Consider the following 22,374-nt stretch of genomic DNA (forward strand, 5'->3'; position numbering starts at 1 on the left):
GCAACTCATATCTATATGTCATCTATATCATCAAGACAACAAAATGTATAGTAATTTATCCATACAGCAATTGAAAATTCTGATATCCTTTGGGTAAGAGGTATTTCATCATGAACCTCTGGGGAATTCAAGAATTTAGCTCCTGACATCAAATAACACAATGAAATCACTGCATTAAATCAACACCAGCATTTTATTTTTTCTCCAAAAGCATGTAAAAAATAAAAATAAAAACAAGAAAATGCACAAAATGATTGTGTACTATATTGGCGTAGAAAGGGGGCGCTTACATTTTAAAATTTCCATACCACCACTAAGCAATAGAGAGAAGGGAGAATAGAGGACAAAGACTGCATAAACAGTCTATGCGTTCTTTTGCTGTAAGGCCACCTCAATCCACAGGTCAAGTCTGTAATATAGAATACATTTTCAAAGATGCATACATTTAAAATGTCTCGATGACAACAGCATTGAAAAGTAAGTCCACATCAAGTGTAGCACAAAAATGAAATGACTCACAGGTTTAAAACGTTACACTGCAATCATTCACCTGAGCCACTTGGCACCAGTGTAAAGTGTACCTTGTCTGCTCTGTTAAACCTAGAAGTTGCAAATCACAGATTCTGCAGTTGTACCTTGGCGAACTGCTAACGGAGAGTGACAAAGACAGCATTTTTAGATACAATACTCTTGATTTTAAAGCATTCTCAGGGATCCGGAGGACCATTGTCAAATAAAAAAAAGAGGAAAATATAAAATATACATTGTCACACACAGTAGAATTAGAATTATTGTACATTTGTGGATAAAAAGTTGGTTAGATAGGAGACATGTCTGCTGGTTGAGTTAAGTAGTCCTACGTTTAAGAGTGGGGTTCTAAAGTAAGCAGGTCTGGTTTTGAAAAGGCATGATCAGAAGATTTCTAAAGATCTGTGCACTCCAAGCTCTTGTTTGAAAAAATCAATAAAGGTCAGCTATTTATTTCTAAGGCTTCTCTTTTGAAAAAAAGTGGCAAATATCCATCTGCTTGAGTTTAGCTTTCTATTATGCACAGCATGCTCAAATTCACAGTAAACCTTCAGTCACAAAAAGGACTTTGTGTCATTCAAGTGTCAGTCAAGTCTCAGCGGGATTCAGACGTTTTCTAAAACAAGATATTTGAATGGCTTTCGACTCATTCTTTGTGTAGAATGAAATATAGAGGTGAAAATCTTGTCTAACTGGATTAATTTCTCTTAGGTGTTGGAATTAAATAAGATAAAAAGTGGCTGGAGCGCAGCAGCTGCGCTGCAGACCGAGGCAACGTATTCCAAAACTTTGAATGAAGGCTACGTTGAGTTCACGGGCAACTTAGTTTTTCTTCCTTTCACACTTTCCCCAGCAGGGGGTGCTCTGCACTGGGTTTAGCATGCAACATGCAGGAGCACATCAGGGGACCAATACTGTGACAAACCCTCCATCAGACAACTACAGTAAATTCAATATTGAGAAATAGGTCCAGGTGTTAAGATGTATTTAGCTAATAAGACAGGAGATGAGAACAGGAAGGCATTTATCTAAAAAGGAAACCTGTCCACACGTACTGGATGAGACTGGGGGGAAACAAATAATGGATGTTCAAGACGCTGTGATTGGATTGGATCTGGCTACGTCCCAATAAAAACTGTCCAGTTATATGAACACACTCAAATACAGCAGGGGAAAACTCATCACAAGACGCCAACAACTGACAAGTGTAAAATGACAAAGGAACAAAACTGTGTTATTTCCAGCAAGGCGTAAGCTCTGTCCATCAACATCCTCATTTATGACACAAAAACATGTGTAATCAACTCACCCAAACATTTACAGCTCTTCTTTAAATGTTTCACATGAGTGAGAGATGTTGATGAACGAGGCCTCAGTTTCCTGGTGATTATCAACATCTGGTCTGGTGATCGTGCGTGGTCATGTGCAAGACGAAAGTACGGTATGCTGGGGAATGTTCACTAGTCACAAACTACAGCTCTATGTACAGATAGTATACAAAACACAATCTGAGAATTCCATTTATATTTCACCGTAAAAGCTCTGAGAGGATCAACTTATGCCATGACATCAATCAAATCCAAACTCAAGTGCTTCTGAAAACTTTTAAAAAGTGGTTTCCTATGCATCAATGAAACAAACAAAATCATCCACGACACGAAAGATCGATACAGTCATAAGATAAGGCTATTAAGACCCACTCATCCCGACATGCAAGGATACGACTTAAAGTGGTCAATAAAATGACAACAAACCATGGGATGAAGCAACGATAGCAAACACAAAAATTAAAACACGAGAGGTGAGCTGTTGCTGATGTGTGCGGTTATTTTACAGTACTCTGTACCCTGTTTGTTCCTCAAATATATGAAACCTGACAAACTGACAGCAAAGTCACAATACCGAGGACTATTATTTTGATTTGTGTTGTGTTAAAAATGAGTGAAACTATGCAGGATTTTGTAGAATCCTTGGGTGTAAACTGACCTGAGTGTATGCTCTACTGCAAAACACGGATGCTCTGTTACCCCTCTGATATGTCTGCCTGAGCATACAGTTACTTATTCAAAAAAGAAAGGGTGCAAATGATTAAAAAGTATTTTAAAAAGCAAAATTAAAGTAAATTTATTATTACACTCCACATACCAGAGGAGGGTTTTGGTCACAATCAACTACCAATTCCAAAGAGGAAAATAAAATTAAGAAAACACAGATATCAACAGAATCAAACCTAAAGTATATTCCCCCAAAATTAATTTAAGTGGTATGATTATGACTGGCCAGTCATTTCTAGCTGTTTGTGCATGTACCTGTTCTGATGGAATTTCAAAAGCAAGTGAGCGCGTGGGTGATTTAACAGTGCCCCAGCATAAGAGGCATGCGTTCATCGTGATGTATTGGAGGTGTTAGGAGGAGGAAAAGGAAGAGGCAGGGCTGTGATGGGACACAGGCAGACACGATTATGCCGTGTTTGTTGTATTATCTGTCTCCTTGGAGGCCCAGAGCTCTTTGTGCTGTTTGCGTCCGAAGCCCTCGTCATAGTTGCCTTTGCTCTTGAACAGCTGCTTAAAGTGGGGTTTGCAGTAAAATTCGCCTTGAAGAGCTGCGAAGGTGCCAAGGCTGCCGAGAGGGGAGAACGGAAACAGTTAGATACCAACCACAGGAGTCAAGCAAACACACAGGAGAACAGCAAACTATATATAGTCACCTGAGTTTGGCGTTGCAGTGTTTGCAGCAGAAGCATGTTGAATGGAAGACCTGGTTGTTGGCAACCAATCTCTCCATTGGGTAGACCGTCTTCTCACATGATGAACACACTTCCTTTTGGGTTTTAAAGCTGAAGGACTGAGTACATACATATATACTGATTTACTCCCAGACACACAGACAGACAGTGATCTATGCCTCCATTTTTAGCGAGATGCAGGCTGTCATTTACAAAAGACAAAAAATGAAGGAAAGACTTGCTTCGCTGTCTTCTGAGATCAAAGGCTGATGCAAGTGAAAGGAAGTGGGACACGAGCAATGCAAATAGAAGAACACAGAAGGAGGGATGAGAAAGAAAAGACGAGGCATATTTACCTTAGATCGCTGGACAGGTTTCTCTTCAGTGGTGCTCCTGGTGTCCTGTACAAGCAAAGAAAAACAAACTTATCCTTTAATCAAATGTATTCAAATTTGTGTAAACACTCTTGTTTTGCTCTAAAGTGCAGCAACAAATATCAGGTGAAATGAACAGCCGGTATCTATCCTATAAGATTGCAAGCGACAGAAGAACTTCACATGGATGGAAGAAAAAAAACATATTTTTCCCTGTCCTCTTATTACCTTTACCACTGTTAGCATTGTCAATCTGATCTCTCTTTCGCTTCTCCTCTTTCTTTTTGCTCCATCTGTCTCTTTGCACCCCTGGGAGTGGATCAGGTGCCTTCTGTCTGGTCATGTGAGCTGAGCTGTGGGACGCTCTGCATGGGGCTGCCCTCCACATAGCAGAACAGCTCAGAGAACCAGCCCTCCAGTAAGGAAACTTCACAGGGTAACATCTCTTACAAATGGTAGGAAATCTCTTTCTGAAATAACACGACTGACACCTATTCTTCCAGAATTTGTGTTTAAAATTACTTCACGTTCTTGCGACTGTAATCCATGCATGTAATGAGGCATTGCTTCCACTCAGCTCTACAATCATAGGTTTTACGGTTAATCACGGGTTTACTCTTTAATTCTCTGACTACCATTCATAACATAGGTGGCCACTTTCCCTGCACGCTGTGGGTGTTGATGTTTTAGTCACGTAATTACAGTGTAGTTCCTGGTGACATGAGGAATTGAAAGACTTCCCCCAGATGCTCAGAAGGTTAAGAAGGAGAAAAGCTTGCATGATCTCGAGGTTGAGGAAGTTCCACTGTAGTAATGAGTGTATCTGCCCTCTTGAGTATTGCAACCAGTCTCCAGCAGCAACAAGCACTGCCACACCTTTGAGCGGGGCTACCAGGTAGTTAAAGCAAATAATAAACACACACACAGACATTCAGGCATGTACACAGTAACTGCCATGGAAAAGCCAGTGTGCAGGGAAGAAGGGCTGCCTCTGTTCAGGCAGGGGAAAAGTCCACTGCAGATTTTACTAAAACCCTATTATGTAAGGCCGGTTGGCTGGGACTGGAGGAAGTGGTGGAGGTGGGGGTTCAGGGGCTGCGACCAGAGTTGCAAAGATCTTTGGCATCAGAGGCAACTGCTGATCTTCAGTTTTGCAGGTCTGTTACTCTTGAATTGCAAAATGACCTGCTTAGAAAGCAACATAACAATTAAAGAGTCCACCACAGTGATGAAAATGACAGCATGATGTACATGCATCCAACTTCCTCATAAAAATGGTGAGATCAAAACCTGTTTAACTGACCAATGATTAAAGTATGTTGCACAAAAACTGCAAGAGGGCTTGAAGAAAAGTGGCTGACATAACAAGGCATCTGTGCATATGGATAGATTGTTCCATCACAGTACATGTAGTTTTACGCATGCACGCACGCACGCACGCACAAAGAGAAACTGATTAAATATAGATTGTACAGATGGGATACAGATGTTTTGGCTAGCACAGCAAATTAAACATCTTTTCAAGGTACTTCTTCATATTGAAGAAAAAGAAATCCAACATTGCCACATACAAGGCATTTCAACTTGCTGCTGTCACACATTGTTGATTGAAACCAGGTGGGTGTGTGAACTGTATATTTATGTTGTTTAACTTGCCATGGAAAATACCATTTATGTTCAAAATAAGGGTAATAAAATCACTGGGGCTTAGTGTTCAATCTTCCTAACTTCAAAAGACGTCACAACCATGGCCAGCACAAACTTTTTGGTGTGTATTAAAGCACACAAGTCAAACTGACAAAGAGGTCCTGCACACCGATGTGCAACATCACTCTCAAGCTAATACAACCAGAGACATTAAAGCTGTGGCTACAACAAACAGTACAGCATTATCTCTGATGGCTGGCAGATTAATATTGCCTCATGGTACAGTCCGTATTGTTGCGTTTCCTTATCTATACATCACTTGTGAACTTATCTGGAATGGTGAGAGTTGCCCTCTTTGAATAGCAATCTAAACAGCATGAATGCTGCCTCTGTTTTGTAATTTGCATACTATTTTTGACCCTTTCACCTTAATGCACCACCAAACAACTGAGAACACGGAACAGCTAGGGTGTTGTCTGCACTTACAAGAACCGGATGACATGCTATTGAAATGATTGGCTCATTAACAGTGAGGCCATGCAGCTTCCTGTAGATGCAATCACATCCCAACTGTCTGCCGTCTCCTCTTCATCCCCGAATCCTCTTGAGTTCAGTTAATATGTTGCTGCTAGCTAGCCCACTTCTCACGTGTTGCTGGTTATCTAGCAGGCTGCATGCTACACCGCTTCCTGTTGCTGCACGACAACTGCTGAGCCAACATGACTTTGATGTTCTCAAAATTAGCTAACACTATTGAAAATTCAAGTGTGAATGTGTTAAGTTCTCACAGTACATTTGTAGATAAAGCTTACGTCAGTGGGAGGCTGTAACAGCAGGATAATGAGGTCAGTAAGGACTTCAACTGTGCACATGAAATCATGAAATTAATGCAGCCAAAAAAGGAAACCTGATCTGAATGCCATTCACATTCATTTTTGGGTAAAAAAACAACACAGTTGTTAGTTGTTGTAGTTACCATTTTAGGGGGTAGGCATGCATTCCACACACATGTACAAAGGCATCCTGGAGAGACTTCAGATTGGCTTGTGCCATCTTCGCTTCTTTTGCCTTATATGTACATGAGCCTCAATTGCAACCAAACAGCTCGAACGTGGCAGGAAGTTGTTATGACACGTGTGGCTTCCGCTGTCTTGCAGAGTCCCAACAGGGACAGCAGCAGCTAAAGTCCTAACTGTCTTTCAGCCCATTAAATGACTTCTAATGACCACTTGTTCTGCACGAATGCTTCAGCTGCAGAGTGAACTACAAAAGAATTATGATCTGTTCAAAAGCATACAGCTCACATTAGCTCGAGCTAATAAAACAGACAAGGGATCACACCAAATACAAGGAGACGCAGCAAATATAGGGCCTTCATGAGCACAGAACAAGGTGTTCAATGTGAACATAAATAAATTAGGTTTGCACTGTAATTAATTAGCTCTGCTACGCCCAACACTGTGGAGCAATTTAACATACCAGTGTGTGAGCAGCTAGAGCCAGCTGGAGAGTTGTATCTTACCAAACAAAGACCACTTTCACACGAGCGGCGCAACGTTCTTGCAACAGAGGTTCGACTCTTACCTCACGGCACGCTGAGTCCTTGCTTCAACTTTAATCCCACCTGCACATGTCTGCCCATGTCTGTTTCCGTGCTCATGTTGCAACCAGCTTTTGGCAGGATAGTGCCAGGTTCCCCTTTTCTCTTTCAATTTGTTGAAAGGAGCAGTTTGAAATGCGTTTATTCACTTTCTTGCTGAGCTTTAAAAAAGAAAAGATCGATACCACTCTCATGCTGGTATGGGAAATATATAGCTACAGCTGGTTAGCTTAGCTTAGCATAAAGACGAAACAAAACACACATTTCTTGGGCAAAGAAAATCACTTCTGGCACATAATCCCTGTATAAGCCATTGCTTGTTTTTACACTTCAGTTTTTGTGTGGATTAAACAAACTAAATATAACTTGTTATATAGTGAGCTTTAGAGGTGCTGGTAGGTGGATTTTGTTACCCTTTGACAGAGCCATGCTAGCCATTTCCCACGTTCCAGCTTGTATGCTAAGATAACCGGCTGCTGGCGGCGGCTAAACATTTACGTATGCATGATACGTGAGAGTGATGACAATCTTCTCATCTAACTCATCCAATCATCAAAGAGCAATTAAGTGTATTTCCTAATTATTTCTTGAATGTATGATCAGTAATGGGCTACTGTGCATCTTCATCTGCATACTGAAGGGCGGGCTTGGGTTTAACCGTTTGTGTTGAGGATCCTCTAAAAAACAAACATTCAAACCATTACCGTCACTGAGGCCCCAGAGCGCCCGTTTGATAGGACAGTTAAATGACCCCTCGAGTCTGGCCTTATTCTTTCAAAATTAGGAAAGTTGTAATAGGAAGGATTTGTGGCTGTAGTTTAGAAAGCGTGCGACTTTAAATTAATGTGTGGAAGTCCTTCGCTGTTATGGGAGTCAAACAGACGCCAAAACTGCAAACCAGACCCCTCTTATCTGAATCTCAGTGTTTATGAGAGCTATCTGCTGACGTAAAGCACATCCATTTAGAAGAGTTACCACAGCTCTAAAGAATATTACGGAGTTGAAGGTCAATATGTTCATAAAGAGTTCAAATGGGGAGAAGTATATGCTCCTTTTCTGTTCCTAGTGCTGATGGACAAAACACAATTAGACAAAGCCCCCTGCTTCACACTTGACCATCACTGAATACACACTGTGGTGCACGATTCACAGCAACAGGCCCCTAGAAGGGAAGGCAGGCGTTATGTTAACAAACGTCTTCTGTCATTTATCCAAGACAAGGCTCCCACTCTCTCTCATCCCTTATTTTTAGAAACGTGATCGTTGTTTAATCATTTGGGACAGCGGAGTGGAAAACTACAGAACAAATGTGAAGAACCTCATCCTTCAAACACAATGCAACAGTGGTAATAAGACCACCTATCAGCTTTCAAGCAGTCTGACTTTAAACGTATCATAGCAAACATCTTCCAGTCCACTAGCAACACAAACCGTGAGTCGTAAGTCAAATATTTTTGGTGGATAGCATCTGTATATTGCACTTTCTGGACCTGCAAGCAAGGGCACTGTTCCAACAACTAAAGCAGCTGCTGCAGGGTATATTACATAGGCTCCCCTTGACAGCCATCTTTCATCAGTAACTCTGAACACGAAGAGACCAAACAAGTTATGCAGCAATGATGCTTGGGCTTAATAAAAACTTGGATGGGAAAGTGAGTATTTGCTGAGCATGAGGTTTTGACACTTGACTGGCTGGGTAACGGATGAAAGTAGGATGAAACAGAACATCCTTCTGGGTGCAGGAGGACGTTCACCACACCAGTCTGCAGAGTAATCACATCTGGGAGCGTGGTCGGCCGTTTGGTCGGCCACTACTTCTCCGTTTTAGAGCTTCCTGTATGCAACGAGAAAGTGACGGGGCAGTTTTCTGTGTCAGACACAGAGCATCTTCTTGTATGTCTTCTTTAGTCAGCTGGCAGACACTTGTTCTTTCACTTCCTGTCTGGGGAGGCTGCTATGGTCCAGACTGTACAATGTATGTATGCCATGTATGACAAACACTTAAAAACTACTTAACTTGAAGAAGGTGGAAATATTCATATACTAGAATTCAAAACTCAATGATCTTCAATTAACAGTGATACAGAACAGAGAAAAGTAGGAAATGTTTGACATTTTTGCTTGATAAATTACTTTAAGGATTGATTATCAAGATAGTTGCTGCTTATCTTTCTGTTGTCCCACTAACTGATCAATCTACTAATCATTGCATTGATTCCAAGGAGAACTACAGCCAAAAGTAAAGGAAACCAGACACTCAAATTTTCCACGCACAAATCATTCTGAGAGGCAGGCTGCTCTTTCACATAGAGAAAGCGATACTGATTTTTCACTTGTAATTAGCCGTCAGCAACTTTTGCTCACAGGACCTTGAGTTCTGCACTGCAGTGTCTGTCTAACTATGCTGAAAAAGCCCTCAGTGTTTCCTTTTGTTCCTGCTTTAAAGAAGCTGCCAGAGGGCACAATTAAAACTACCCAAGTCCTCTGATCATCTGTGTCAGGGACCTGTCTGAAAGCTAAAACATGGCTCTAGACTATTTTCAATTAATAACATCAAACACAAATAATACAGTTAAAAAGCGAAATATAATATCTGGTCTTAAAGGATAAAGGTATTACATCCTTCATTTTTCACCTAAACCAAACTCTGAGTTCAAATCTGTGATGTTCATAAAAACTAATGGCTGGTGCTGGTATGCTGCAGCAGCGTGTCTGTTTATGTTTTCTTCTTGAAACGCAAAGAATAAAACCATAAAACCAGTCATTGCCTGTAAAGGAATGCGCTGAAGAATTGGAGCCTGTGTTGACTTGACATAGCAAGAGGCTGTTTCTTCTGCAACTGGCTGATGCTAAAGAAGAAAACAGCCTCAAGTGCTAGAAATGATCAGATGTTATCAGAGGCTCGAGAAAAAGGGAACATTTCACAACCAAATTCTCCTCCAGGACAGGAATTCAGGATAACATGCCCCATCCCGTCTTCGAAAAAATCTCACACGCAAATAGCTGCTCTGTGATCGCAGAAAATTTCCATCTGATGGCTCCTTAACTGCAGACTGAAGAACTGTCAACTAGGACAGTGAAGGCAGAGGAAAAGGGGAATGAATTTATAGACTTTTTCCCCACGATAAGGCATCAAAGTAGTTATTTCCTAAGATTAAATATAGGCCATTTAAGTTAGGAGTAGATTCCCACAGAGCTCTGCAGATTTCAAGACATCTATTGTTGACTGATGATACTTTGGGAAACTCTATATGTAGAGTCTTTCTAAACAGTTTGCCCTAAGGTCTTTTCTGATCAGATAACCTACATTAGATCAGTGTTGAAAGCCACAGAGATGCAAAGCAATGTGAGCGCTTAGACATTTAATACTGACAGTATGCACACAAAGATTTTAACAGCAGATAACGCAACTAAATAAAGAGCAATAACTGGACAATAATTATTGCCTTTTCACATCTTAGTGACACTGTTTTGTAGCTGTATAATACAGCTGAACCCTTTATTACAAATCATCTGTCTGAGATGTGATTTTCAGCAGACTGCAGTGACCCAGGTCAGGAAAATGAAATAAATTAAACAAATCAAAGTTAAAGGAATGTGCTAAGTCTTTGCCTTCAATGTCTGAGCCAGAAAACTTCAATGCAGGTTTACAGTCCAGAGGCAGATTAGCATTCGTCAGACGAGAAGAAAAAGTCTAAATAAAAAAATCATGCCTTTTTTTTTTTTTAAAACAACAGTTGAATGGTTTATGGAGCACCAAATTGCCAATTAGACATTTGTCTGCTAAGTGGAAAGTAATAACCTCTTCTCCACACAACTGATTTGGTTAACTGGTTTGCACAGCACACGTCATAAAACAATACAAACACAAAATTAGCCCTCCACTTCAATCCCTTAAAACATTAAATGACACTGAGAAAAAATCCACACCTTTTCCAGGCCTGACAAAGGGCTTTGTGTTCCTTTGTTCACAAACCACCCAGCTATGTTTCTCATTTTCAAACTCTAACTGGAATACAAGAAAATCACTGTGAATCGATAAGAAAGGGACAGGTATGCAGCTAGTTAGAAGTATTACTCCGGCTGTTTTTGCCTGCAGCCCATTCGCCTGGACATGCTGGCGACCCATTTAAAACTGTTCTGCACATCTGACAGCAGGAAACCCGCCCCCCCAAACATATGGCACCTCTGACATGTTCAACAAATCAGGTTTTTGTGCCATTAATGGTAATTGTTTGACAGAAGAGCATATGGTCAAACACAATAAATGCTATTAGTCCTCGCTGCAGCTTTGTACAAAGTGCTTTGTCTAAATCCACATTATTTGGTCATTTTTTTGGGACATCAAGTCAGATTGCAACAGCAGCCGCTCAAATCCACCAGGATACTGACGTAAATCAGCCGGCAGAGCAGGGTGTCAATCTGTGCTGTCAACTCTGACTGAAATTACAGTTAGGCAGCCCACTGACGGTGGCAGGAAATGAAAATGACCATATACTGTACTTGCTTAAGCCTTGTCGCCATATGCCAGGGCTATAATGACAGACTGTTGTAAATGTGGTGCCCTGGATGGATAAAATGTGGTTCTACCAGACCACAGAGCAGTTTGTAAACTGCTTGGCAAAACAAACACGGGCAAAAAATGTATATTGTGAGTAAAACATGTTGGGTTTTTTTTGTTTTTTTTCCCACCTGGCACAGACCTTTAATCTAATGCTGATTTACACAGAGGTTTGACCCAGTCACTCATCCATTTGGTATTACTCAGCTGACGATCTCAGCACCTGTAGGTGAGTTCATATGAGCTGCAATGGACATTTCTGCTCCCAAAATGAGGGGGGACACTTGAATGTTGATGAGTAGATTCCAGTTAATCCCCATTTAAAAGGATCATTCAGCTACGCTTTATGATCTGGTGTGTATCCTGGTTGTGTTGCACATGTAAACATACCCTGGGTTCAAACCTGGATAAACCCTTATCACGGTTTTGAGAAACCTGGGTGCTTTGATTGAGAGCAGAATAACGTGGCATGCAAAGACCATATTAAGGTTTCTGTTCACACTCTGTTAGTACAGAAATGAGCAAGATGATCAGAAATACGGATAGTGTTATGATCGTGTATATGATATTATAAATAACCAGGTTTCCCACGTTTGCTGGACATGTCACATCTCAAAAGAGATAAAAAAAATCATGATGAGACTCAATACCAGGATACTAATGTGAATGTAATCATACTCATGAAATCAATAGCAAAACCAATACCTTCTGATCAGAGGGTCCTTCATCATTAGCACAGCAATGTTCACTAAATTATATTCAAAGAGCTTAAAACGGATTCTCTGCTTGTTTTATGTGGTTGCTTGATAAAATTTGCTTGTTTCTCTATGGGATATAATCACTTGGAAATCCGATTGCAGACTACCTCACCGTCTGTACACACTTGCATTAATACACACCTTTACGTAACTCACTCAGCAGGTTGGAGCCTTCATTATGCCAGTTCTAACATACATTTACAAAAGAACACATTCATCTGCTATAGCTGGAAACTGCTGCTTAAACAAAATAAAACCATAAATTCAAGACACATAATATAAAACGACAAATCAATGTACAAATCGGCTGATAGGAGGGAAAAATCAAATGTATTATCTGATAGAAAGAATGCTATTTAGATCAGCTTGGATGGTTTGTGTTAAATGCAACGCTTTTATTCAGTGGGTTTAAATCACCTCGTTGGTTAACGATAATTAGCCAGCAAGCTAGCTAACTAATAGACGTTAAAACAAGCGGTGTATTGCTAACATTTTTGAGCATCACAACGGCGGGCTTTTAAATTCTAATTAAAAACAACGCTTCCTTTAATGTTACTTGGACTAAATACAGCATTTACATCCAACATTCGTGCCGTGGCTTACAAAAGCAACCGGCTCCCGGTTAGCTACTAAACGTTTAGCCGGTGGACGGACATCATCACCTCACCTCATCTCACAAAAAAGAGAAGCGGAGAGGCGAGCGGCGGAGGGAGGGGAGGCTGCAGACACACACGGTGCAAACCGACGAGAAAGGGCACTCACCATCTGCGCTTTTTGTCTGCGACACACGGGCCGATAACGCCGAGTCCGTTCACTCAGTGGCTGGACGCTGATAATTGCTCTCTCAGTCACTTTTACGGGAGGCTTTGTTGTATTCGCTGGCCCCGGCGCCGGGTGAATTTCTACCCTCCGCTTCGCTTCACGTCTCGGTTTTCAACAGAGTGTTTTTTTTTTTCTTCTTCTGCAGGATGTCGCGCGCTATTGGTCCTCATCTGCTCATGTTGCGTTCAAAGGTTGTCGGACAAGTCAATACTACGAGTGAAACAAGGATGCCACTGTCAAGCGCATGAATATGTTACCGCACACTCCACTGACCTTTGTTTAAAGATTTTTAAAGTGACACTGATTATAGTCATACCTTTTGTGGTTTGAGTGCTGACTTGTTTTCACTAATTTTGTAACTGCTCTCAGGTGCGTTTTTTTTATTTTGATTTTAGTGTTGATCATATCGCTCCTGAAATTGTTTTGTGTTTTTGAACATGAACTGTTTGGTTTGTTTGATCAGAAAGCATAACAACATACAGATAAAATGTCATAAGACGTCAAAATATGTATCCTAACAACCACCACAAAGGCTCACCTAAAACATGCTACATGCATTAGTAAAAGCATGACAAAAGTATTATGGCCCCTTAGTTATTCAGTTGCTATCACATGTTTTGTATGTAAAATTTCTCTGTTAACTGTAGCTCTTATTTTGAGTGGCAGAAAATGGAAACGCTCAAGCAGCAGTAGAACGAATTTTTTTAGTAGTTTACAATATAAGTACAAAATTGAGGTACTAGTTTACTTGAGCAATTTCATTTTCTGTAGACCTACACTCTGTTACAGTATAGGCTCAATCTGGCTAATACTTTCAAAATTTATCGAACTGAAGCGATCAAAAAACGTATTGATAGAAATTAGCATGTTAATTGTTATCTAGTGATCACAGTTAAGCTACAGCTGAACATTCTTCAGTTGTCATGTAAACGTTTGTAGTATCAGTATGGTCACATGTTTATTGTCATCAATCAGAAACAACAGGGGAGTTACCCTCAGTGTTTACTACCCCCCAGTGGTCACGGTGCGGAACTGCACCCTTACATTTTTTCATGCTAACTGTGTCATATAACCGTCAATTAAGTCAATATTTACAACTTGTTCTTAGTGTTAGTACAGTAGACAGCAATAACATTAGAATAACTGTGTAAAGTAAGTTTAATAGCAATTTTCTGATCTGTACTGTCTCCCCGGTGTCAATCAAACTTGGTGGCATTCTAATTCTTCTAGTGATTTTTTTTTAGTCCAATTCTGCACTTAAGGCTAAATATATGCTTAGTATTTTATTGAATTATCATAATAGCAATCTATTAATTTATTTAATTTAATCAAGAACATTTAAAATAGCCCCAAGTGCAACACTCCCTCTTTCAAATCATGTTTTCCTTGGTGATCTATGCTTCACACCTCAGATTTGTGTTTTAAAGTGCACATGCCTGTTGCTCTGACTCATGAATTGCACACAACAAGACAAAACAAAACCATTGATAATTGTGTGTAAATGTATGTGTGTTGTCTGGAAGCTCTGGTCCTCATGTATGGAAGGTGTTGTGATGAAACCAGGTTCACATAGCTTCACGTAGCTTTGAAGTCCTGGCTGAAGTTCAGGTTAGGCTGAACACAATGCACAGAAGTCAAAACAAGCCCTAACAAGGATAGCTGTGCAACCTTGTCCATTCATTTAAGTGTGACTCATTGCACCACACAGATGCTATAAATTTAAATAAAACACCCACAACTCAATGAGAGTGGTGATCATTAAGTTTATTTGCGAAGAGCGTAGTACGGAGCTATCAATGTAATTCTTATGGCAATTAGATGAGCAAAATCCATATTTCTGATACAAAAACATTTGAAAATGGGTCAAATTTGACTTATGGACAACAGGAAGGTTAAGAAAAAGTATTTCTGATGTATTTGATCTGAGAATAACATTATAGAGTTTAAGTCTGAACTGATGAGTGTGACAGAGTCTGATGTCATAGAAAGCAGATATAAAAGTAGATGCCAAATGAGTCCTTTTTTATTCAAAACTTAATGTTTTCCATACGTGAATGAACAATTGAAATTCCTCTCATACAAACAAATGCATTTTGAAAACAGTTCAAAAGCATAGAGAGACTAAATGCCAAGGAAAGGCACTTCACTAAAACTTGAATACAAGACACAAAACGAGCTATACAGTTTCTCACATGGCTGGGAATCATCACAGAGCGCCTTCAAAAATGAAACAGATCTAAGAGTTAGCTTTGTAGATTAACAAAATACAAACACACTTGGCAGAAAGATCCAAAATAAAGCGTCAGCTCTGCAAGCACAAAAGCGAGCTCGGTGAGAGGAAACAAGACAACAACCAACACAACCAAACTCTGAATTGTTTACTGACAACAGGATTCATTACAGCTCTATTGCTCAACCCTAAAGATTAATAGTAACAACAGTCTTGATGGTATATGTACAGTGGCTGTCTCTGAGCCGCTTGTGTTGATCTGTCAGACACACTCTGTAGAGCTCTGTCCAAATCATGAGTTCCTAACCAACCTGACAGGAGCGTCAATACACTTTTATTCAAAGTCTACAAAATCCCTCCTACAGTCCTGTGCTTGTGTGAGCCTTGATATGCTCTGCTACCTGCCTACACAAGAGACAAGCTCCTCATGGAGCAGTTGGTTGCACATATTATTCTACTCATGTGTTTGTCTTTAGTTGTCCCATCTGCTCTTTCTACGTTTTGGTGGTTCAGGAACAGCAAAGCTATCATCTCCTCTGTCCCTCCCCTCCCCACTCGCCCTGTCTCCCCCATCCCTCTCACTCCTCCGATCATCTCTGTCCCTCCTGCTTCCATCTCCGTTACGACTGTCGCTGTGGCGGCTGCTGCTGCTGCGGTCTCGGTCCCCATAGCGGTCCCGATCTCTTTCTCCATGGCGTTCACGGTCCCCGTAGCGATCTTCTCCACTGCGTCGGTCGCTTCTGTCGCTGTGGCGGTGGTAACTGTCTTCATGGCGGCCCCGGTCATCCCCGTGTCTGTCCCGTGAGCTGTCTCGCTGTGAGGGAGGAGCAGGCGGGGGGTAGCTGTGCTGTGAACTGGTCTGACTGGTGGGAACTGAGCTCAGGGAGCCAGCGCTGGTGAAGCCGGACATGGACATGGTGATGCTCTGGGACCGTTCTGAACCATTCGCGGCCTCCGTAGGCACAGAGCTCAGGCTGCCGGCACTGGTCCAGCCTGACGAGCTGCTGGACTTGGTGCTGAGCTTTGGAGGGCCGCTGGATGCAGCCACAAAGTGACTCTTATACTGAGCCTGGAAGAAAAGGAGACGTAGAAAAGATTAGTTGCAATGGAGACAACTTATGCCCTTACTTTGAAACTCCAAATTCAAGGATTGTGTGCCAAATTGTAGACTGTAAAACATAACACAAGTGACAATAGCACAATGTACATTTTAATTTCATGCTAAAATACAACAGTATCTTAGCATGTTAAGTTAAAATGTATGATTTGAAAGCATGAAAACATGAATTACACACATATGGAGAGTCTTACAAAGTAACAGCAACAGAAGTGGAGCAAAATTAAATAACTGATTATATTAAAAAAATCAGAAACGGGCAGTGTGAAAGAAAAAGAAAACCATGTCAACAACTGCGAAATAAAGTTAAAAACATAATAATTAAGAGACCAGCAGAGGGGAGAGAGTTTTACCTGGAAGGCTTGCTTCATGGCAGACATGCGATCGCCCATTGCTCCTGTGGCTGGTTTGCTGTAGCCTTCGTAGCTACTAGTGGAAGACAACAAGCTGCTGCTGCTGCTGCTGCTGCTGCTGCTGCTGCTGCTGCTGCGTTCCTGCAAAAACAACAGAGAGTTCACTCACATCTCTCTGAACTGTCCCCAAATATCCTCGTTAATCTCCTCAATCTAAAAGAAAGATCTTGGCTTTTAAGAGAGGATCAAAGTTTACAGGACTAGATGGGAAATTAATTTTAATTAAAAAGCTAACAGTGAAGTATTTAGTAACTCACAGAACTGTCAGATCCCAGGCCTGGTCTCTCTCTGTATCCTAGACCGCCTCCGCCAATATTCAGCTTCTTTCCTTTACCGCCCTTGAATCGGGACTTCCTGAACCAGGGATTCTGATGGAAAAAAATTCAGCAGAACAAAGTTAACTTTCATTGCTAAAAATATAGAAATATATTTGCTGTACAGCTTTTTCTATTCTTTGACTTATTTGTCTCACCTGCATGGCTAAATCCATCAGCTCTTTGGAAACGCCTTGATTAGCTCCCTCTAAATTTCTCACGAGGTCACCGGCAAATGTTGTGTCTTTGTTGGTGAGGAGAGTGTGAGCCACACCCTTCTCTCCAGCACGACCAGTTCGACCGATCCTGTGCGTGTGCGTGTCGATGTCTCGTGCCACGTCGTAGTTCACCACTGTGCGAATGGATGGGATGTCCAGACCACGAGCTGGCGGGCGAATAAAGGAACAGGAAGCAGGAAAATGTTAAAAGATGTAAATGTACACGTTGAAACATTAGTTTTGTTTTTCAGCTCTTGATGTACAATGCACTAAACTGAATGCTCAAACAAACAAAAAGCATGTTGTACTCACCAGCTACGTCAGTGGCCACCAGAATAGGCAAATTCTTCTTCTTGAAGTCGCTGATGACCTTGTTTCTCTCGCTCTGGTCCATGTCTCCGTGCAGGAGGCCCAGGCTGTAGCCTTCCTGCGTCAGGTTAGTAGCCAGCTCCTCGCAGTTTGCCTTCTTGGTGACGAAGATGAGGACTGAGCCGGTGGAGGTGAACTCGACCAGGCGTCGGGTCAGCCAGCTCCATTTATCCGTCCCGCTGGGCAGCAGCTCCACCACCTGGGTCACATCCTCATTGGCCTGATCAGACAGGATGATAATTAAAGCATGGGATCTGCAAGCTCGTATTTATTTTTTTTCAACATTTAAAATTTTGACTGCCACATTTTCAAGTCAAACATTACTTTAAAATACTTAAGATTTAAAATTTTCAATTAAACTGTATTAAGATTTTTTCTAGTGTAAGACTTGTGTTTTGAATAAAATGTGTCTCTTTGTGTAGCTACAGCTTTAAAAGCTTTTCTTTGATGTGTTTGCAGATAATGTGTGATGCTGCACACCTCTCCGATGTCTCCCTGCACCACGCGAATAGGATCTACCAGGATGTCTCTGGCAAGCCTCTCAATCTTCTTTCGGAAAGTAGCGCTAAACAGAAGGGCTGCGAAGGAAATCGTATTAAGAATGATAAAACACGCTATGAGCCGTGCTATTTATGAAGATTTTCTTATTAGTAAGAAAAGCCACTTACTCTGCCTGTCTGGACGGACATGACTGGCGATAGACCTAACCTGATATTCTGAAAGGAAAAAGAGAAATAAGATGCAGTGCACAAACAGGTTTACAACACCTTTGTTACAGCACTGATAATGTCAACCCACCAAAGCCCATATCAAACATGCGATCTGCCTCATCAAACACCAGGTACGTCACCCTCTGCAGGGACGTGGCCTTCTTTTTAACGTGGTCAATCAGACGACCCTGTGCAAACACACATCAACAGGAAATCTTGCAATCGTTGCAGTAGTGGAGTGTGAATTTTCTCTTAGAAGGCAGGTCAGAGACAAAAGTTTATTGTTTCTTCTCTTACCGGAGTGCAAACTACAATCTCTGCTCCCTCCTGCAGAGCTTTGGCCTGCTCCCACATGCTGCCTCCTCCATAAACTGCCACAGACCGCAATGAGTAGGCTTTTCCAAAGCGCTTACATTCTGCATGGATCTGCAAACATTTAAAGTGACACACATGAGTGAACCAGCTAGCTTGACAATGTAGTTTTAGTTAACACTGAACCCAAGATCCTCTAAAGTCAGTTCTTCCTGTTTCTTACCTGCTGACAAAGCTCTCTGGTGGGACACACAATGACTGCGATTGGCCCTTCTCCTGCCTCCAGTTCCTTTTGGTCCATGATGTGAACCAGCATTGGCCAGATAAAAGCTGCAGTTTTGCCACTGCCAGTTTTTGCAATACCAATCATATCACGTCCAGACAGAGCTATGGGAACACCCTAAAAGCCAGAGTGAGAAAAACAACAGAAATTCTTTATGAAATCATCACATTAAAAAATAAAAAAAATAAATTTGATTATGTTGAAACCTTCAGATAAACTTGCACTGTACCTGACACTGAATAGGTGTGGGCTGAGTGTACTCAGACTTGCGAATTTGGTGCATTAGCTGCTCATCAAAGCTGAAGTGGGCAAAACTAGTACAAGGTTTTGGAGGGGCAGCACCAGACACCTGAGAAAGACACACACACACGCAAAAAAAGCAGAAATCAAATGACATTCCTGTGCCTTCAAAAATGTTTTTTCCTCAGCCACCAGTCAGAAATATGGCTAAAAATTGGACTGGGTCCAAAACAAGAATGACTGTCTCGAAGTAATAACCACCACATGTGAATCATTTCAGATATATGACATTTATATACTAGTGTGCCAGATTCCCAGACTTACCCTCAAGTTCAGTTTCTGCCTTAACTCCAATACTTGAGTTCCAGTCAGGCTGCTAAGTTCCTCATGCTCATTGTAGAAGTTTTTCTCAAAGGGTGGGTAATCAATCTATAGAAAGAAGATGAAACAATTGCAAAATCACTCATATTACACATGTTACAGGAATAAAATGTTGATCCATAGTTCAGCAATCAGTATTGTCAACTGCACCTCGGAGTGGTCAATGGGAGGAAGTGGCAAGATGATTTTCTTGGTGGTAGGGGCGATTGGGTTCCCGTCACTGTCGTAGTCAATGTTTTCATCCTCCTCCTCTTGGGTCAGCCCGGCTGTGGGATTCTCTGCCATGTAGCGGAAGTAGGCTTCCTGCAGAGAGCACAGCACTTCATGTGAAAAACTGAGCCGGTTTGCTGCTTACCACAGCGTCCAGGCAGCAGTAACTGACAAACACCTGGAGAGACGTTCATAACAGAATTAGAGATTACTGTTCACAGTCTGATATCAACTAGTCTGTCATTTGCTGACATAAACAACAATTAATCATGCTTTTTTCAAACTTTCTAAACAACAAGAATAATCTACACAAAAAAACAACGACTCCATCTTAATGATCCTAAATGCAACCTGCATGGCCAGATAGAGTGAAGACAGGGGGCGTTATAAGATTAGAGAGGATAAATTTAGGGATGGGTCTGGAGACCTCTCTGATCAATGATGTAGTGGATGAAGAACTTTGGAGGGCTCACTCACTTGTTCATCTTCTTCTTCAATGTCATCACGAATACCCCTGAAATGACAAGCGGAGAAAAAAAAAAACTTCCCTGCGGCTCGTTCATACACCCAAGACAGCCCACATCCCATTTTGACTAAGGCCAGTCTGCTTACCTGATGATATCTATTAAGAATGGCAAAAACATTGCTGGATGTGCAACGCTTTGTGCCAATAATTGGAGAAACTTGAGATATGATGTCTGCATAAAGCTGAATGGCTATTGGTATTGAATACATTTGTAAAGTCAGTGAATTATACAGGAGTTTAATACAAATTAACAGTATGATTAACCCAAATTAGTGGACTTATTCTTTCAGTCACATTATATTTATTCATTTGTTGGAAACTGTTTTTCCTTCTGGTCAAAATCCAATTTACGGACCTACGTAAAGAAGTGACCAAAATCAAACAAGTGAAAAAATGTGAGTACACTTACTTGGCTGATTTTTTCTCCTTTTCCTTTTCCTCTAGTTTCCTCATGTCTTTAGCTGCTTGGTTCTGGAGGAGAAAGAAAACAACATAAGGGAGAACAGCTGATGAAGCATTTCGAAAGCAAAACTTGGTTTGTTTCTGCCTAGCTGTAATTCTCCTCTCACCTCAACCTCTGCCATGAAGGCATCCAGTGGGTCATCTTCACTGTCTGAGCCACCACCTGACTGCATCTGCTGCCGAGTGGGAGAGTTTTCAGCTGGGATGTATGGCAGATCCACATTGCTGCTGCTCTCCTCTTCATCATCTTCGAAGTACCTTGTTGAAAATGAACAAAGATGCAGTTTTATAATCTTTAAATATCACAAATCACATCATATACTGTTTTATCAGGTGATTGAACTTAACATAAGTACAAGTGCACGTATGTGTACGGGAGAGTTGTAATACTCACGCGTTTTCCTCATCAAAATTAGCTCTTTTGGTCCCTATTTTGTAGAACGAGGGGAGCTGCTGGTTCTTTCCATATCCCCCACTTGATCCTGTGGCTCCAAATGATGTGTGAGATTTATGAGTGAGCGGAGGTTCCTCCTTTTTCCCTGCAAGGGCGAATCCTCCAAACCCAAAACCTCGCTTCACACCCGGACCACCTTTGTTCCAGTTCATGACTGTGCTGTGAAAACAAGAGGGGAAACGAGCTTTTAAAGTCTTAAAATTTTATCTGCTAAAGCATGTTTAAAAAAACAAAATTGGTATTGGCTCTTTCTTGAAGGTCCTCCCAATAAATGTGACTCAGCACTTGTCTGAATCATAAGTTCTTCAGCTTGCCGTTTAGTAAACAACTTACAGGAGGTGCATTTTGGTGACCTCTGGCAGTTTCACTTGAAACAAGACCGATTATTAATCATAAGGACAAGTAGTAAATTACTTCCATTCATTTAGTTGGTGAAGTCATTTTGCTTTCGTTTTCAATCAACAGAATAACCTGTCGCAGACACATAGTTTAGCTTTTATTGACGGCGACTTCCTCCCCTGCAGGAACGTTACCTACACAAACATTGCAATTAATACTCGCTGTAAGACAGTTACATGCCCACAGAAGAGCGCATGTTTGCCTGAAGAAACGGTACATTCATCAGGCATGATTTAAGTTATGTTCTGCAGAAGACAACGGATCAGGCGTAACGTTACCCATGTAAACTGAAAGTTAGTTAGCCATTTGCTAAATACGACGATACATGCATTTAAGTACAGCAACTGGATTCAGCATGCCAGCACAGGGCGTTCAGTTTGCATCACATTAATTTGATAACAACACAACGTTGGTCCCAATCTATATAACGTTTTCTATACATAACGTTAGCGTTAGCTCAAGGCCGCAAAATGAGGCCGAGGTGGGTGTGTGTGAGGCAGGGTCGACACTTTCCCGTGAATGCGGTTTAGTTAGGGTGCCTTTTACAACCCCGTGGTGTATACGATAACATTGTACGTTAATTAAATGTATCGATAACTGTGTAACAGTAGCTAAAAGGGCACATTTACCTGTTTGTGATGGCTGTAAACGCTCCACTGTATTCAGGGGACGGAGCGTTGGTTACGTCATCTGTCCGCGCAAAGTTTCTGTGTGGGTGTAT

General features: G+C 41.3%; 2 protein-coding genes across 3 annotated transcripts; both read right to left on the reverse strand.

Annotated features, from left to right (window-relative positions):
* Window positions 1-174: 174 nt before the first annotated feature.
* Window positions 175-13,145, reverse strand: limd2 (LIM domain containing 2). Its single transcript, XM_041956321.1, has 4 exons — window positions 12,956-13,145; window positions 3,610-3,654; window positions 3,236-3,372; window positions 175-3,147 (listed from the first exon to the last, which is right to left on the reverse strand). Exons 1-4 carry the CDS (start codon window positions 12,956-12,958, stop codon window positions 2,988-2,990), a joined length of 345 nt encoding a protein of 114 aa, XP_041812255.1. The 5' UTR covers window positions 12,959-13,145; the 3' UTR covers window positions 175-2,987.
* Window positions 13,146-15,016: 1,871 nt separating this feature from the next.
* Window positions 15,017-22,355, reverse strand: ddx42 (DEAD (Asp-Glu-Ala-Asp) box helicase 42). Of its 2 annotated transcripts, XM_041956318.1 has the most exons (18): window positions 22,283-22,355; window positions 21,195-21,413; window positions 20,908-21,058; window positions 20,748-20,809; window positions 20,290-20,326; window positions 19,753-19,905; window positions 19,546-19,650; window positions 19,211-19,330; window positions 18,922-19,098; window positions 18,684-18,812; window positions 18,475-18,574; window positions 18,345-18,392; window positions 18,157-18,254; window positions 17,620-17,896; window positions 17,248-17,474; window positions 17,033-17,143; window positions 16,716-16,856; window positions 15,017-16,314 (listed from the first exon to the last, which is right to left on the reverse strand). In XM_041956318.1, the coding sequence occupies exons 2-18, from the start codon at window positions 21,404-21,406 to the stop codon at window positions 15,718-15,720; spliced, it is 2,745 nt and encodes a 914-aa protein (XP_041812252.1). In that variant the 5' UTR covers window positions 21,407-21,413; window positions 22,283-22,355; the 3' UTR covers window positions 15,017-15,717. The 2 variants fall into 2 exon arrangements, with proteins under 2 accessions (XP_041812252.1, XP_041812254.1); XM_041956320.1 differs by lacking the exons at window positions 20,290-20,326; window positions 21,195-21,413; window positions 22,283-22,355 and having other exon boundaries at window positions 20,908-20,951.
* Between the last annotated feature and the right edge of the window lie 19 nt (window positions 22,356-22,374).

Source organism: Chelmon rostratus, chromosome 17 (genome assembly GCF_017976325.1).
Source record: "Chelmon rostratus isolate fCheRos1 chromosome 17, fCheRos1.pri, whole genome shotgun sequence".
Taxonomy (NCBI): Eukaryota; Metazoa; Chordata; class Actinopteri; order Chaetodontiformes; family Chaetodontidae; genus Chelmon; species Chelmon rostratus.